The 17,159-nt window shown below is 45.9% G+C and overlaps 1 protein-coding gene across 1 annotated transcript in view; it reads left to right on the plus strand.

The window, feature by feature from the left end:
* The window catches only part of LOC133342645 (voltage-dependent L-type calcium channel subunit alpha-1D-like), a 223,582-nt gene that overhangs the window by 145,835 nt on the left and 60,588 nt on the right, over positions 1 to 17,159 (plus strand). Inside the window, 9 exon segments of the mRNA XM_061551929.1 lie at positions 460 to 667; positions 1,411 to 1,531; positions 2,442 to 2,556; positions 3,248 to 3,329; positions 5,150 to 5,210; positions 5,791 to 5,989; positions 7,973 to 8,102; positions 13,021 to 13,080; positions 15,998 to 16,124. Of these exon segments, the coding sequence (XP_061407913.1) occupies positions 460 to 667; positions 1,411 to 1,531; positions 2,442 to 2,556; positions 3,248 to 3,329; positions 5,150 to 5,210; positions 5,791 to 5,989; positions 7,973 to 8,102; positions 13,021 to 13,080; positions 15,998 to 16,124 (1,103 nt within the window).

The raw sequence follows: 17,159 nt of genomic DNA on the forward strand, positions 1-17,159 counted from the left end.
GCTCGCGTGTGAGAACAAAACGCGGTTGTGTTGCGTGTCGGCCAACAATTTTAAATGTCGTGGGTTTACGCTCCAACACACCGGTGTGCTGAAGTAATAACTAACGGGCATGGTTTGTTTACATGACAAGCCTTACTAATTGGCTGTGTCGGGTGGCGGTGGGTTAACGACAAATTTATATTTCCGCGATCTAACCCAAAAGACAAACCTTTATTGTGAAAAATATTAATTGCGTAAGCCTACGTATTAAACTGACGATAACCTCGCCCTAGGCTCTGCTTTGGCCAGGGGGTAGATCCATACATTGCGTGAAGTCAGTGCGTGACGGTTGTGAGCTAAACCGTGGCTCGTGACCAAACTCACGGAAAAAAACCACCTGGCTCGGCTCAGATGTGCCAGTGGAAAAAAGGTATTTGGGTCCACGGCTTTTGTTCACAATGCTCGCACTCCACCCCGCAGGTACTGGGCCGCCCTGAGCAACCTGGTGGCTTCGCTGCTCAACTCCATGCGATCCATTGCCTCCCTGCTGCTGCTCCTTTTCCTCTTCATCATCATCTTCTCGCTGCTCGGCATGCAGCTCTTCGGGGGCAAGTTCAACTTCGACGAGACGCAGACCAAGCGCAGCACCTTCGACAACTTTCCGCAGTCTCTGCTCACCGTGTTCCAGGTCAGGCTTCGAGCGACGCCTGCGGCCAGGCCTCCGTCGTTCCGCGAGCTTGCACGCGCAGACGTAGCTCTGCCCGAGCACATGGAGCGAAACGTCGGACGAACACGCAGCACGACTGCGAAAACCTATGCAGTGACACACGCGCGTGCTCCTCTCCCGTGCTCCGTTCGCGATATCGGAAAACATTCGCTCCTTTTTTTTGTAAATCGCACAGTGTGATGGTTTCAAAGTGCTATTTATTATACACAAGTGAAAGAAGATATTCTCTGTAGTTCAACTCAATAACGGGGTGGAAGAGCTCGTGCAGACTCAATCTATAGACTTCTTATTGACCATTAAGAAGAATTAAGTGGACTTGGGCAGGACGCGTCGCTGGTGGAGATGACAGCCGGTGGTCGACACGAACAATGGGAGTGGCAGCCAAAAGGAGGAGGCAGAAAAATGCGCGAGAGGACGCCAGATGCGGAGATGGAGCGAGGAAATCAGCCTGTGTGCGGGAGCTACGTAGATTGTTGCATGGCAGGACCGCAGGAGATTTGCGATAGCTTGGCGAGGCAGTGGATAGATCGTCGCTCATGACGACTGCGATGATGGCGACAATGAGCGTGGCCGCACCGAGACTCATCGTGTGACCCCCCCCCCCCCCCCATCCAGCAGATCGTCGCTCATGACGACTGCGATGATGGCGACAATGAGCGTGGCTGCACCGAGACTCATCGTGTGACCCCCCCCCCCCCCACCAGATCTTGACCGGAGAGGATTGGAACGCTGTCATGTACGACGGCATCATGGCGTACGGTGGGCCCTCCTCCACGGGAATGCTCGTGTGCATCTACTTCATCATCCTCTTCATCTGCGGTAACTGTATCCTCGTCGCCAAACGGAAAGCAGAACCTCCGCCCGCACCGCTGTGCGCGGATGAGAGGTGTAAACTCCCTTGGTCACCTTCAGCCCCACGGACAATGTCGTCACACGGGCACTGGCTGGATTTATTTATCTGTTGTCACCTATTTCACTTTGCTTGTAAAGCGTTTTGTAGGTGCCGGGGATACTGCCGTGGTGCAATGGTTAGCACGCTGAACTTGAAATTCAGAGGTCTCCGGCTCGATTTGATCTCCGCTAGTTTGGCATTTTAAACAATGGTGCAAGTTTCTTAAATGCCCCCATGCCTCTGTCCACCCCGCAGTGTAAATCAGTCGATTGGTTGGTCGCGCGTGGTGGGTTAAAGTGTGAGCGCTCCCACTTCTTTCAGGGCATCTGACCAGCGCACAGACATTAGGCCACAATACCCATCACTATAGGGTCCCTCTTGAGCTCTTTTGAGTGAAGGCCCTTTTGCCAGTAGTGACGTTAGCAAGCAATTTCAGGGCTGCGCTTTTACCTTTACATTTGTAGGAACCCGTGCACTGACTGCGGTCCAACACACGCTGTTACAAATAAGCCTTATACAAAGAGGCCAGTGTTCCCATTATGAGTTTAATGCATCACTCGGATGATTCAGCTCTAAAAGAGTCATTACATAAAATCTGATAGAAAGAAAAATAATACTACAACACCGGGCATTGGTTGCCATTATTTATTTACACTTTGTTTTATTTCACAACAGAGATGTCATTAGCTCGTCACACCACGGGTTCACCCTAGCCGAATGAGAGCGCTGCAGGCTTTGGGACAAATTCGGTGCAAAAAATTTGCCGTTCGTCCGAATTTTTGCCGAGCCGAGCTCCCAAGTTGTAAGTGCAGGTTTGGATCCTGAGCGGCTGTTGGGCCACAGACATCCTCCTGAACGTGTTCTTGGCCATTGCCGTGGATAACTTGGCCGACGCTGAAAGTCTCAACACTGCGCAGAAAGAGGACGAGGAGGAGAAGGAAAAGAAAAAGAGTGCCAGGTAGAATCATCGTCGTCATCATCAATGACGTCCACATCTTTGAATGGCAATTGTACTGTCATTGAATCATCAATGTGGTCATCGTCCATCTAGCAGTCATCCATTTATCAATCACCAATGTATCATCATTGTGAACATTATCAATCGCTTGTTAATGATCATCATCATCGGTTGCGGGCGATGTCTGTGAGGGTTTTAAAACAGTGAACTGTTATTTGAAATTCTAGATTCGTTTGGATGCATCTATTCGGCCCGATTAGAATATTTTTGAAAGCTGGTATTTGGCCAATTATCAAAGCAAATGGAATATGTGGGTCATCCAAAGCGTAATCGTGATGAACACATCAAAATGTACAAGAAAATGTAATTGAAAGATGTAATTTATTCAATAAAAAAGCAATGTTTAGTAACATGTTTACATTACGGCTTGCTAATAGAGAACATGAACGCAAAGACATGTTTCGCTCGCTTAAACAAATGTTTGTATGATCATATTGGACTGGAAAGCCAATAGGCTGATGGAAGGAAACATTTAATTGAGTGACTTCAGATTATACTTTATACTCATATAGGACGATGTCATATCCTTAACATCACAAACCCACAATATTCCATATACTGTACATGTACGTAACTATACAACAAAGAGGAAATCCGCTGACTCGCGGATGCTGCTTTCACACCATCACAGGGCAGAGAAGAATGGCAAGTTGGAAAAGAAAGAGGACGGGGAGAGGGGCAAACTCGATAAAATCGCTGATGCCAGCACCAAGGTACGATAGGACATCGGCCGCAGCAACAGCAGTAACACCCAGCCCTCTGAGCACACACACACACACACAGCCAAGGGCAATGCTCTAATTGGTAACCACCTGTTCATGCAGCGTGTCCTTGTGGCTGCATCCAAAACTCAATTGAGCGCTCCAGACATATGCACCATGTGGCCTTTGTGCCAAGTTTACCAGAATTCCAGCTGGTTTGCCCACCAGAGAGTCCGTGAGAAACGTGGCCTAACATCGGCCAGACGACGGGCCAGGTGACCTGAACGCCAGGTAATTTACACACCTGGGTGTACGTGTGAGTTGTCCTTCACATTACGTGATTAGCATACATTGGTGGTGATTATACAGCTGCATTTTACCCAGGCACGTTGGTATATTTGATGCATTTAATTTATGTTATATGAGCATCGAAGCAGTGCTCATCATCTGTGAATAATTCATATGGCGCAGGTCAGTCTCTCCAGAGGACAACCACTGTTGACTGTCTTACAAAGTGGTACTTACTTTATCGACCCCATAAGGATGATGGGCTGTGTGAATTCTCAATATAAACATGAATTTTGAATATTTGGCCGGTATAGATTTACACATGATAGGCCACTTCGTTGAGCTCTCATTTGCAGCCAGGTTGCTTATGAAAATAACAAATAGCTCGGTGGGCTTTACCTGGTAAAATAAAAATGGTTTAGTTAAAGTGAATTGACTTGTTTAGAGTGATTTGCTTGTCATTCCTCTTCTTTGTACTCCTTTCGTTTTTTACCATTTGTTCGTGTAACTCTCTGGCCTTGCCTCTACTTGACATCCGTGAAAAGAGCTTCATAGCTCATCGGATTTCTCTAGAATAAATAAATATTCTAATTCTGAACTCGGAACCTTCCAAATGCGAGCCACTCGCTCTACCCCTGAGGTACCTGGTTGGTTAAAGAAATCAGGGACATATAATCACTTAACAAAGAAACTTAACAAAAACTATTTTGCTGATGAAACTATTTTTAATGGAAACATTGGATTTGTAGTTTTGTCATCATGAATATAATTTACTTTTAATTATACCCTTCTCAACACCTAAAATTTTCTCTGCTGTAATATTAAGTTGTAATGCTTTAATTTAGACTGTGTTTTGCTTGCTGTTAATTAAGTGTTTATTATTGCTGTGTTATTCATTGCTGTTTTATTGTTCTCTGTTTAATGTTTGCATTGACTTGAGGTGTCTGGTCGCTTTTGCAAGATGCGGAGTCGTCGTTGTCACAGTTGTCAATTAGCTGTTAAGAAGGAAGAGAGGGGCATATGTCAGTGGGGCATCAGTACACGGATCACCCTGTACAAAAAACAACAGACCCAATTATGAGTAACAACAGGGCTTCTCTATTACTGTCAATGAAGGTCAACTCGTCCTTATAAAGGTCAGTCAGCTGACACACTCAGATCATCCTTTCCTGTCACTGGCAGTCGATTATTCTATTTTTGGACTCACCTGCTGCTCATTCTCTCTTAATTTGGCAACCTCGTTAATTCACAATGAACGAGCTTACGTCCTGACGAGCAGACATTTTCAAGACCATGGCACGAAGCTTCGAGCTGAGCCACAGGCATGATCTAAATTTCTGCGTCGCGCGAAGAACGGTGCACCAGCGATGCGGCCGTGACCTTCATGTTTCCTTTTGTGGTCCAATCGACGCTGGCAAAAGGTCTCCCGCACGCGATCAGTGCGGTGGTAATGATGGGCACACGATGCCACGCATTGCGCTAACCCAAGGTACACCTCCGCATTGCCCTGCGGTAACGATGGGCGGCGCCCGATTTATTTGTAGTTGCAGATTACTGCCGACGACGGGAAGAAGGCTCTTCCATCCTCCGGATCTCATGCCGCAGGTAACGCTTCCATTGATTGTCTTTGCGGGAATTAAAAGCATCTGCTAGCTTTTAATTTGAATAACGGGCTCTGATCCGGTTGAACGAAGCGAGCGGACATAGGAGGTTTGTGGAAGAGGTGTGGAGACACTCGGACACGCGGGGACGACGGCGGGGCAAGTGTTGATCTGGAACAGTCAGAAACGTTGTGTAAAGTTCTCAAGGAATCAACATCAGCGTCTTCCACGTGGCCTTCGTGCCGCTAGAATTCCGTGAACGCCGAATGCGTTCACTAGCGTGGATTTTTCTCCTGTTTTCCCCTCCACACTTAGAATCAATATCACGCGTTCAGAGTATTTGGCTGCTGTGAATTTCCACATGATGGCCAGGTCGCTTCTGAAAAGGAGTTGCAGAGCTATATAGCTCAGTGGGCCTTAACCTGGTAAAATAAAAAGTTTAGTTTAGTTTAATTTAATTGTGACTAAGTCACCCTGAACCCCCGCCCGATCTCAAAAGCAAAATTTCGCGAATAACGCTCGCCCCAACGATTCTAAACGGGCGGATCCCACTGCGTTTTTGCCCTCGCGTTTTTTGTTTAAAGATGAGGCGGCGGCGGAGGAGGAAGAGGAGCAGCTCGGCGAGGGGGAGGAAGAGGAGGAGGAGGAAGAGGAGGAGGACGAGGAGGAGCCGGACATGCCCTCTGGTCCTCGGCCCCGTCGCCTCTCTGACCTCAACCTGAAGGAGAAAGTGGTCCCCATTCCAGAGGGGAGCTCTTTCTTTATCTTCAGCAGCACGAACCCGTACGCCGCATGCCTCTCCTTGTACCTCCCCTTGTCCTCCAAAGTCTAAAACATAGCCCACTGATTTGTTTACACGGTTGCTTGTGCAAATGTCTTAGTGCTGCGTGGAGAAAGGGCTGTAAATGATGATGATGGTTTAACACGTAGGCTTTCGCTCTATATAAGAACGGGAGACAGAGCAGAGCCTCACCATTCTGGCAAATTGCCCGATGATGCTGGATGCAATTACCAGCGAAACGTCGTACTCAAATTGTAAATGTTGTGGTTTCACGCTTCAACACACCGGTGGGCTAAAGCAGTGAACTATTTGTCTTTTGTCAACGTGACACTTTTTTACTGATTGGCCGTGTCGGGTGGTGGAGCGTTACGACACATTTATAAATAACGCGATCTAAACCCAAAAACGTTGATTATGAATGATGATGATGATTACAGTAATTAAAGTATACTGCATATACCCGTTCACCAGCGATGCTGCCGTGGTGTAATGGTTAATGCACTGGACTTGCAAGCCAGAGCTCCCTGGTTCAATTTCACCTCCCGGTGCATCATTTGAAACAATGGTGCCAAGGTGGAGTATGGTGAAACATCCCCCCATGGCCAATACCACATTGGGCAGGTGTTTTATCCAGCAGTGGATTGGCAAGGGGTTGGCTGTGGGCTTCATAAGGTCAAGCCCAAGGTAATACAATTACAGTATGGGGACATGATAATCACATCATTTAACAGAGGTATAATTTGTGCTTTTATAGTGCCTAAATGTCCTTACACAGTAGCTTGATACGAAACATAAATGAGCCCATTAAATCTCCACGGTTTTAATATGTATGCCTGAATTGTTTTGGGGATTGTGGACCCAGCCACGTATATCGAATGTGGATAGTTGTGTAGATACACTTGGGATGTGTTTCGAGATTAAATCTACAAAATCAGAAAAAATTAGGCCTAGACACAAAATTCCAGGCAATATGAAAGTGTGACGTCACATTGACGTCACACTTCTTTGGCATTGGGTGGCATCGCATTTGTCAGCACGAAGATGCGTAAAAATCATCGCATCGTAAATTGATCTGAATATACCTGAAATAAAGATCCAACATTGTCCTTCAAATTCCCAAAAATCCCAAGCCTCAACAATTTACCACCAAAAACTCATTCTTGCATTCCGAGTGCATACGTGTCCCCTTTGTAATCGTGTGTGCGATAGCAATTTTCGTACCCAAGCAGCCCGCTGCGGGGTTTAATTCTGGCCTCCCTACTGCGAAACAAAATTAGCTCAGCCACGACGCTGTTTTTTTTGTTCACGAGGCATGCGACCACGTGGCCAAGCGCGCTTCGGTAAGCCTCCCTCGAAAGCCCCCGATGAAGCCGCGCGCCGGCGCACACTGCAGGAGCTTGGAGTGCGAGGCCCGCGGAGTGTGAAGCTGTGCGAATTAGCTGTCAAGCGTGCGCGGCGGACGACACGTGTCCGCGTAGCCGTCCTGCTCATCGAGCCTTGAGCCGCATCCCTGCTATTCCCTTAGTGCTCGGCTGCTGCGAGCCTCGCCAATTAGCGCGCGTCTCTCGCTAGCGACGCTGGCAGCAAGGAGAGCTGACGGCGTGCGGTGCAATTAGCAACGCTGGACTTGAAATCCAGAGGTTGCCTATTCAATCTTGGCGGCTTTTTTTTTATTCCCCCACCCTGTGCCTCTGTCCGCCCAGCAGTATAAATGGGACGCACCACAGTCAGTCGATAAGGTCGGTCAGGTGCGGTGGGATAAAGTGTGGATGCACCCACCTCTCTTCCAAGATTGTGTGGGCAGAATGGAAGAGGAGGCTAAATACCGAATAGACGGGCTCTCTATAGCTTTGACCGGTGGAGGAGGCCTTTCTTGCCAGCAGTGCCTTGAGCAAGCGGTAGCACGGCTGCGCCTTAACCACCGTTTAGCTCGTGATGCCGTGACGCTGGCGTTTGACGTTTTCTTTTTGTCTTTCTTTCTTCAGCGTTCGAGTGTGTTGCCATCGCCTTATTCATCATCACATTTTCACCAACCTCATTTTGGCCATGATCATGCTGAGCAGTGTTTCTTTGGCCGCGGAGGACCCGATTCGCAATCATTCTTTCCGAAACAACGTGAGTGACTTCCCTTAATAAATGAACATGATGCGGCACCGTACATCACTTTACAACTGTGCATACAGTCATAACGATAACATCAGCATGTAATCCGACCTTACATCTCTAGCATGCCAAGATATGCATTTGACCTTTCATTATTTATTTATTTGCTTGTTCGTGATATTTATAAATGAAATTATTTTAGTTTTGCATGAATGTTGTTTTATTTGTTGTTGTTGTTGTCGTAAGCCTGCCTGTTGTGTTTGCTATGAGTTGCGCACGTTGTGTCTGTGTCGCCATGCTCGCCCTATCCTGCTGTCATGATCCCCGTTTATCACATTCTCAAAAAAAGCATTTTGTATTTGAGAACAGTGGCAACCCAATGACTCCCTGCCATCGCAATTGTTCTATTGTGAAGGATGACACGCACACCTCGCACGAACAATGATTGGCATAACGGAACACAGAGAGCGGTCATGGGATTTACAAAAGAAAAACATCAAATTTATTTACAATACATAAAAACTAAATCTATTCACCGACTCTCAGCAAAGCAATGCGATTGCTAATTTACTGAGAGCTGAATCTTTTTTCATTGGCCATACGGAATCATAATGTTGTGTTTCATGGGTCTGAACCTAATTTGTATATCCCAGCTTCACAGTACCACAGCCAATACGTGTGAGTACACCACTATTCCAATTAGTGCACCTGTCAGAGAAGTCTAATTCATGCTGTTTTAAGCACTGTGAACATAAAAAGAGGTTTTTGGGTTAGATCGCGTAAATATATAAATGTGTCGTTGAAACCCGCCACCACCCGACACAGCCAACTAGTAAGGGTTGTCACGTAAACAGAACGTGGCCAATTCGTCACTAGTACAGCACTAGTGTGTAGTGTATAGTATAGTGTATAGTTGTATAGTGTAGTGTATAGTAGTGTAGTGTATAGTGTAGTGTATTGTGTAGTGTATAGTGTAGTGTACTAGTACAGCACTAGTGTGTAATGTATAGGGTAGTGCAGGGGTCGGCAACCAAAATAACAAGAAGAGCCATTTCTTTCCAATTCGGTACAAAATTCAGTATTTCAAGAGCCGCAATGCATCTGAGTACATACTATACATACGTACATATCGTCAAGAAGCAGCCCATAAAGAGCCGCATGCGGCTCCGGAGCCGTAGGTTGCCGACCCCTGGTGTAGTGTATAGTAGTGTAGTGTATAGTGTAGTGTATTTTGTAGTGTATTGTGTAGTGTATTGTGTAGTGTATAGTAGTGTAGTGTATCGTATAGTGTAGTGAAAAGTGTAGTGTATAGTGTAGTGTATTACTACAGCACGCCGGTGTGTTGGAGAGCCAAGCCACAACATTTACAATCTGAGTACGACGTTTCGCCAGAAATTACAACTAGCTTCATCAGGCGACAGCCAGGTTTGTGGAGAAGTCCACCTGTTTCGTTCCTTACGTAGAGGCATAGATGTGTTGACCACCCTTCTGCGCTCTTGCTCAATGTGGGGGGCGGGGGGGGGGATTACTGAGGCAACGTACATTATGCGTGTGCATTATGCGGGCCCTTTCAACTTGTCCTTCCTGTCTATTGTGTTATTCAAATAGCCCTACCAACGGTAATCCCTATTGAAGTAGCTATCCGAACGGTTAAAGGCAAAATAACTTTAACCGTTTGGATAGCTACCGCCTTAGTGCTGCGTGGAAGCGAATCATAAAATAATACATTATTTAAATGCATGCCTACAAAACACATCTACGCCTCTATATAAGGAACGAAACAGTAAGACTTCTCTGCAAATCTGGCTGTCTGCCTGATGAAGCTAGTTGTAATTACTGGCGAAACGTCGTACTCACATTGTAAATGCTGTGGCTTGGCTCTCCAACACACCGGTGTGCTGTACTAGTATACTACACTATACACGACACTACACACTACACTATACACTACACTATACACTACTATACACTACTATACACTACACTATACACTACACTATACACTACACTATACACTACACTATACACTACTATACACTACACTATACACTACACTATACACTACACTACAGACTACACTATACACTACACTATACACTACACTATACACTAGTGCTGTACTAGTGACGAATTGGCCACGTTCTGTTTACGTGACAACCCTTACTAGTTGGCTGTGTCGGGTGGTGGCGGGTTTTAACGACACGTTTATATATTTACGCGATCTAACCCCCCAAAAAACTCTATTATGGATAAATTATATGCCATGAAGAAGGGCTATTGCCAGAAACATCACCTATTACATATTTTGACCTTTGACGACAGTGTTATTTATTCACGGATGTGATGAGTCTTTTTTTGTGTTGGAGCACCACGGCCAATACAGGAGCAGCATCACAAAATAATTTGTAAAACATGGAATAGATCATTTGAAGCTGGATAGGGTCTTTGGATGCTGCCATCCAATCTTGTTTTACAAATATAAATGCTTTAATATGCAACTTTTAATGCTGTTATCGTGTATACGTAATAAAGCGAATATTGCATTTACTGTTGCTCAGATCAGCTTGTTAGCAAACAACAACCTTTAGTCGGGTGTGGAAAACGCACTGCGTGTTGGAGCACGTGGGCGTGTGTGGATTTATTTTTCACCTGGCTGTCCTGGGATTGTCACTTGAAATGCACTGTCATTCCACCCACGGCAGATGTGTCTACGCAACGCAGCCCCAGCCTGCTTGACTGGGGTACCAGGTGGCCAGGGTACATGGTCCAAAACCACATGTTACCCCTGCATCAGATTCGAGGACTCTTGATTACTGGTGACAGCAGATGTGTCCGTCTTTTACCCGTTAAATAACATCCTTCAAGCTGTGATAGCTGCCGCAATTGATACGACACACCCAAGGCTTGCATATTGTTATGTTGCATTGGTCTGACCCTAACGTATGGCCCGGCTATGCCCTACCACGGCCAACAAATGTGAGCTCACCAGAGGTCGCAAACGGGTTTTGATTCCTTAACCGTACCTCGGCCACACCAGGGTCGCAAATGGGTACCCGTACTCTACCCGTACCCGTACCCTACCCGAAATGAGTGACAAACAGTTACTCACCAGTGACTCACGGCCTACCCGTACCCGTACCCGGCCACACCAGGGTCGCAAACGCGTATCCGTACCCGTACCTGGCCGGGTACGGGTAGCCGGGTATCGGGTAGGGTACGGGTATCGGGTACCCTGTTGCGACCTCTGGAGCTCACTCTATTCCGTATTTAGTGCACTGGCAGAGAAGTCCTGAGTTGGGTCGTGGACGCTGCCGTGGTGTGTGACCGTTTGCACACCGGCAAATCTTGAAAGTCCCGCCACCTCTGTCCACCCAGCAGTATAAATGGGCACACCAAAGTTAGTCGATGGGCTTGTCGCGTGTGGTGTGGATACCGCCACCTCTTCCAAGATTTTCCAGCAAAGCGTTGAAGAGTTAGGCCAAAGTTATCCTCTGGAGGGGCTCTCCAGAGCTTCCTCCAGTGGAGGCTGTCTTCCGGCAGCGAGCGGCACGAGCAGGGAATTTCAGCGCTGCACCTTTGCCTTAGCGTGCCAGTGAAGGCCACGGCCGATTGGAAATGCTGCCGGGTGTTTATTGTCTCGTTCTATTGTGTGCGCCCGACCCAGAGGCAGACGCCCGCCGGTGGGCACGGCGTCCCAGCGCATTCCACGGTGGGATCGCTGGGATTTTGGGTGAAGGGTTGGGAAGGATTCGGGGCACGAGTCCGAGGCAGCGTAAGCCCCATGATGCGCCGCTGTGCACGCCGGGGAGTCTGAAATAAATTGGTAATCGAGTAAATAAGTGGCAATCGCCCTTTTACCATATTATCTTGCGCTAATGGTTTTAAATATCAGTTAAAATGTAACTATAATCTATTCCCCGTCTAAAATTGTGTTATTATGACTACCCAATAAACCAGTTTTAAAGCGTATCGTGGTCACTGAAACACTGGCAATTGAGAGCTCTACTGGAGCATTTACAATGTGTTCAGGAGTGAGACTCCCATGATCCGTGGGGTGATATGGGAGGCGGCACTTTACCGATCCTCTTGTCCACAAAACAACCCTCCTCGTATTCATGCAGACAGTGGATTGGCATGCATGACAGTGGTGATTTTCTACTATTTCCCATCAAATCGCTCCACAGAATCTTGTGCAATCACTGGCGGCAGTTTGCATTCGAACCCCCGGTTCTCAGCAGTGCTGGCTAGCCTTAACAGACTGTAGGGGCAAGTGTGTTAGCGAGTAATTATGAAGGCCGGAACGGTACAAGAGGGGGTGGGTGGCCAGCACCACACCACGCCCGACCGCCTTTGTTTCCCCAGTGGCGATGTTTACGGTTCAGATAATCGTCACTGGTGTTGGCCGTGAGCGGGAATCGAACTCGGGTCGCCAGGTTCATAGCGCAGCGCGCTAACCGCTACACTATCGCTCCCCACACACACACACAGACACACACACACACAGACACACACAGACAGACACACACACACACACGTACTTATCCGGGAAATATCCACAGATACGTTTGGAGCAATCTGTCCCACGTATAATACGAAATTTTGCGTGTTGACTCGCCCCGGATAACAATCGTGACGAATAATAGGGTTGCCAGTAAGAGGGACACTGCCATATTTAACTTCTCAGTGGTTGTTTGCTTGCAAGCTGCTCTGCACGTGTGTGGTGGTTCTTGATAAGCCACAGGAATGTTCTGCTCACCCTGTTTTTATCCCTTCGATGTTCCGCCCTTGCAGATTCTCGGTTACTTTGACTATGCTTTCACAGCCATCTTCACTGTTGAGATCCTCCTGAAGGTAATCATGTTCCCTGCGTGTCGTGCCCGGCCAAAGTAGTCGCTGTAACAAGGGTGATGATGCTGTCCTTGCCTTGCAGATCCTAGGCTATGCAGATTATGTCTTCACTGGTATTTTTACGTTTGAGATCGTGCTGAAGGTAAAGCAGAGTGTGGTGGCCACTTAGGCATCCTCGCTGCTGTGGGTGTGCCGTGCCAATTCGTGTGACCCCCCCTACCTACCCGCGTTCTTCAGAAGACTCTCTCTCATATTCTTAGGTTTTTTCGGTAAAGTCACGTAGGTAAAAACATAAAAATTTTCGGTAAAGTCACGTAGGTAAAAACATTTAAATTAATAAAAGTAAAATAAAAATCACGACGTTTCGGAGGCAACACAAGCCTCCGAAACGTCGTGATTTTTATTTTACTTTTATTAATTTTAATGTTTTTACCTACATGACTTTACCGAAAAAACCTAAGAATATGAATATCTCTCTCTCTCTCTCCCGTGTAATATACCCACGATCTTGGGTGGCAGTAGTGGCCATCCTCCCCCCCCCCCGCCTAGTGAAGCTTGTGTTGAATATTAACACTGAAAATATTCAGTTAAAAATTAAATACTCGCGATTCCTATTGGCTACCCGAAGACCAGATCACAATAAATTGGTCAACGGAGTTCATTTTTTTTTAATGTGGCACATTTTTCGTACCAAATACATCTATTGCACTACTTTAAATTCGCAAATTCCAAAGCCACCTGCATCATTAACAAACACTGCATTGCAATGTTGGGGAAAAAAAACATCATATACGAATGGTGCAGGCGATGGCTTTTTTTTACATCATTGGCTTGTCACGTATTTCACTTGTGAGGTTGTCTCTGATAGCTACTACTGTGATAAATCATTTTCATCTTTGTGTTTCTGCAAGACTTGCCAGTGCACTGCCCTTCAATATTACTTTTACTTTGGCATTCCTTTGACATCCAAATATAACAAATACGCTTGACCTGACCACATTGAACCAATGAAAAAACAAAAAGTTTGCAGCTGGCTCCAAATTGTCACTTTTACATTTATGACGGCGTTTGTTTCAAACTGAATGTATTCTGTTATGAACACAAGGTTTTTAGTGCTTTTGTTTGGAGTTCCTTTGAATGTTTGCAGGGCATGGGTTTCAACTTACAATACATTGTGTCAGGACAAGTGTTTGATAATTATGCAAATAATTTAATGATTCATGCTGTGTGTTGCTCAGCGAAATGTTTATTATTTGATTTTGTAAAGAAGTAGGAATTTCTGCAATATATCCACCAAGTTTATCAATCTAAAATACACACACACACACAAAAGCGTGTCAGATGATAAAAAATCTCCGTAGGTTATTGCGATTCTGCCGTACGGCTCTCCGACGTTTTTCTGGTGCGCTGAAGAAACTTGCCCGAAGAATCTCCCAGCCACAGGGAACGAAATGTCGGGTATATGAGTCACGCCAAAGTCCACACTCCACTTGCTTACCCGTTAGTTCCGGACCCGAAAACACATCGGAGGGCTACGAGGCAAGCAAGTGGGATGTGACATTTGAGAAAAAGATGTTCTGCTCAAAAGAGCGTATATCTTGTTATTATTATTATTATTCCTGAACCATAAGTGGCAATGCCACCTTTCTATGGCATGGCTGAGTCAATCTAAAAGACAAACATTCGCTGACGTCTCACATAGTTGTACCATTTTATTCATCCAAGAGAGCTGATGGTCTGAGTTAATCGCCACAGTGGCATGTGAACTCGCACACATACCCCAGTCGAGGTATTCATAAACAAGTGTGAACTATCACACATTTATCTATTTAAGTGATCTAACCCAAAAAAAACTCTATTATGGGTGAACTATCAATTGCCTTGCCCACACCTCGCACATGAAAGCTGCAGACAGACAACATCGATCCAAATTCTCCTGAGCACACAATGAATCGCTTCAATCTGCAGCACAACATTCCGTGCGCACGACGCACAGTGAGGTGTCCATGCATTCCACGAGGAGACGCACGCACACATGCGCACGCACGTACGTACGCATGCCCCGTGCCCAAGAGTGAAATCTGTTGGGAGTGCCGAGTAGAGACCGATTGGCTTCATTCATTCAGAGGCGCCTCGTACAGTCTCCGAGTATCGCCACGCGCAAGCCTCATAATTCGAGTAGATGTGCATCGGAATTTTAATGAACAATTTTTTTCATTCGCACACAAATGCCAAGGACAGCTCAAAATAGAGAAAATACCACGGCGTAACCTTTTGTTTATCCCCATTGCGAAATGCTGCGGGTTGTAACAGTGCACCTGCACAATTAGATACGTAACGCAATAGTACGTAGAAAGAAAAAAAATGCTTTGCAATGGACAAAATAACAATTGCGACGAAAGTGCCTTTCTTGCATGGGGCATCTGCGCTTGATACAAATGTGACTTTAATCCAATTGCAATCGCACGTTCGCAATTACGAAACAATCTGGCGGTGTCCGAGGTGCGTCCTCAAATTCGGGCACAGCCTCTCCCACACAGCCTCTCCCACCCCCACCCACACGAGCGCCCTGGGCGTGAACTTTGGCGCTCTCCGTCCAGTGTCTTCCCTCGTGCACTGCCTCCTGAACCTCACTGTGCAGACCTGCCACCAAAAATAACGAAATGAGAGTCGTGGCAGGCACGACCTATGTCTTCTCCTCCTGTGTGCTCCCCCCCACCCACCCTCCCAGCTTTGGTTAAATTACTGCATGTGATTATTTTTTTTACTCTGGTGGTGGCGGAAAGTGGGGGATTCTATGTAAATGTAGCGCCTCTGTGCCAGTTATTATCATGAAGGTAAAGTCTATTTTCAAGAGAGGCTAAATCAGTGCTGTGAATTTTATTTTTTATCTGTGCTTTTCATTTGCTCGATTTTTTTTCTCTCTCTCTCTCCTGCATGCCATGATATGTTGCTTGTAATGCGGGAGAGGTATTACAACGTTAAATGAATTACATTGGAAGAAGTTATTTAACCGTCTCAAGGTCGTGTTGATGCAAGTGACTGTTTCTATTTAATAGATGACCTCCTACGGTGCGTTCCTCCACAAAGGCTCCTTCTGCAGGAACTACTTTAACCTCCTTGACCTCCTCGTGGTTGGCGTTTCTCTGGTCTCCTTTGGAATTCAGTAAGCCAAAGCCCCCAGCTGCCCACCACACCTGCCGAACACACAAACACTGCACCACCTTAAAGACATATGTATAGGTACTATAATAAGGCATACCATTACATGGCATGCGGGAATAGCCTAGTCTATTCCAGAGTATGTATTCATTTTTAAATATTACTTTAGAAAAAGTATGATACATCATCATGGAAAGACTCATGCAAATTCAGATTAAGTTATTGTAGGGATAAAAACATGACATTTATCACAACTATTGTCTGGTGTACGCCTATGTCTAAAATAATACAAAAATGCTAATTTTCACATTTGGGCTTCTGAAAGGGAAGAGGTAACACAGTATGATTGGCTTCACTCATTGGGCGGAGTCAGCCTAGAAGTTTTACATTGCTTTAAGTAATTTGAGTGCCTGGGTGCACTTAGAAATATACATTTTCCATCATCAGTGAAATGGGTAATTTCATCATCTGTCTGTGGCATGTGACAATAATGTCAAAAGAAAATAGGCAAAAGAATACAGGGTACCATTTATAATATAACCACGCTCGTTCACCCGCATCACCACATTCACTTATACATGAGATGGTAATTCAGTGTTGCTGTTGATTTGTAAGAATAAAACAGTGAACTGTGGCAAGGGTTGGTAGAGCTTACATGTTCGTGCAACTTTCAAAGCCGCTGGGCTGCGAGAGTTGGCCAGGAGATGGTGGCATGGCTAAATGCGGGTTCATAAACCCATCTGTGCAGACCTTTTTGAAAACCTGCTTGCAAACCACTCAGACAATGGAATTGGCCATCATTTTCAATCTTGGACTCTCCTGGAAAAAGTTTTGAGATACGGTGAGGTTTTTTCTCGAGAAATAAATCATATTACATTGTAGTGAAACGATCATTCTGTCTTAGAGTTGAGTTCACTTGAATTGCATTCACAGAGATGGATTGTTCTCATCTTGTGGATAATGATTCACTTGCAAAATGGCCGTGGCTTTGAATGGAGTCTGACTTTTTTTCCAGCCCTGACCTTGAACAACCCAAAAGTCAGAATATAGTTGTCATCT

This window comes from Lethenteron reissneri, chromosome 15, assembly GCF_015708825.2.
Source record: "Lethenteron reissneri isolate LAM-NWPU_2019-01 chromosome 15, ASM1570882v1, whole genome shotgun sequence".
Taxonomy (NCBI): Eukaryota; Metazoa; Chordata; class Hyperoartia; order Petromyzontiformes; family Petromyzontidae; genus Lethenteron; species Lethenteron reissneri.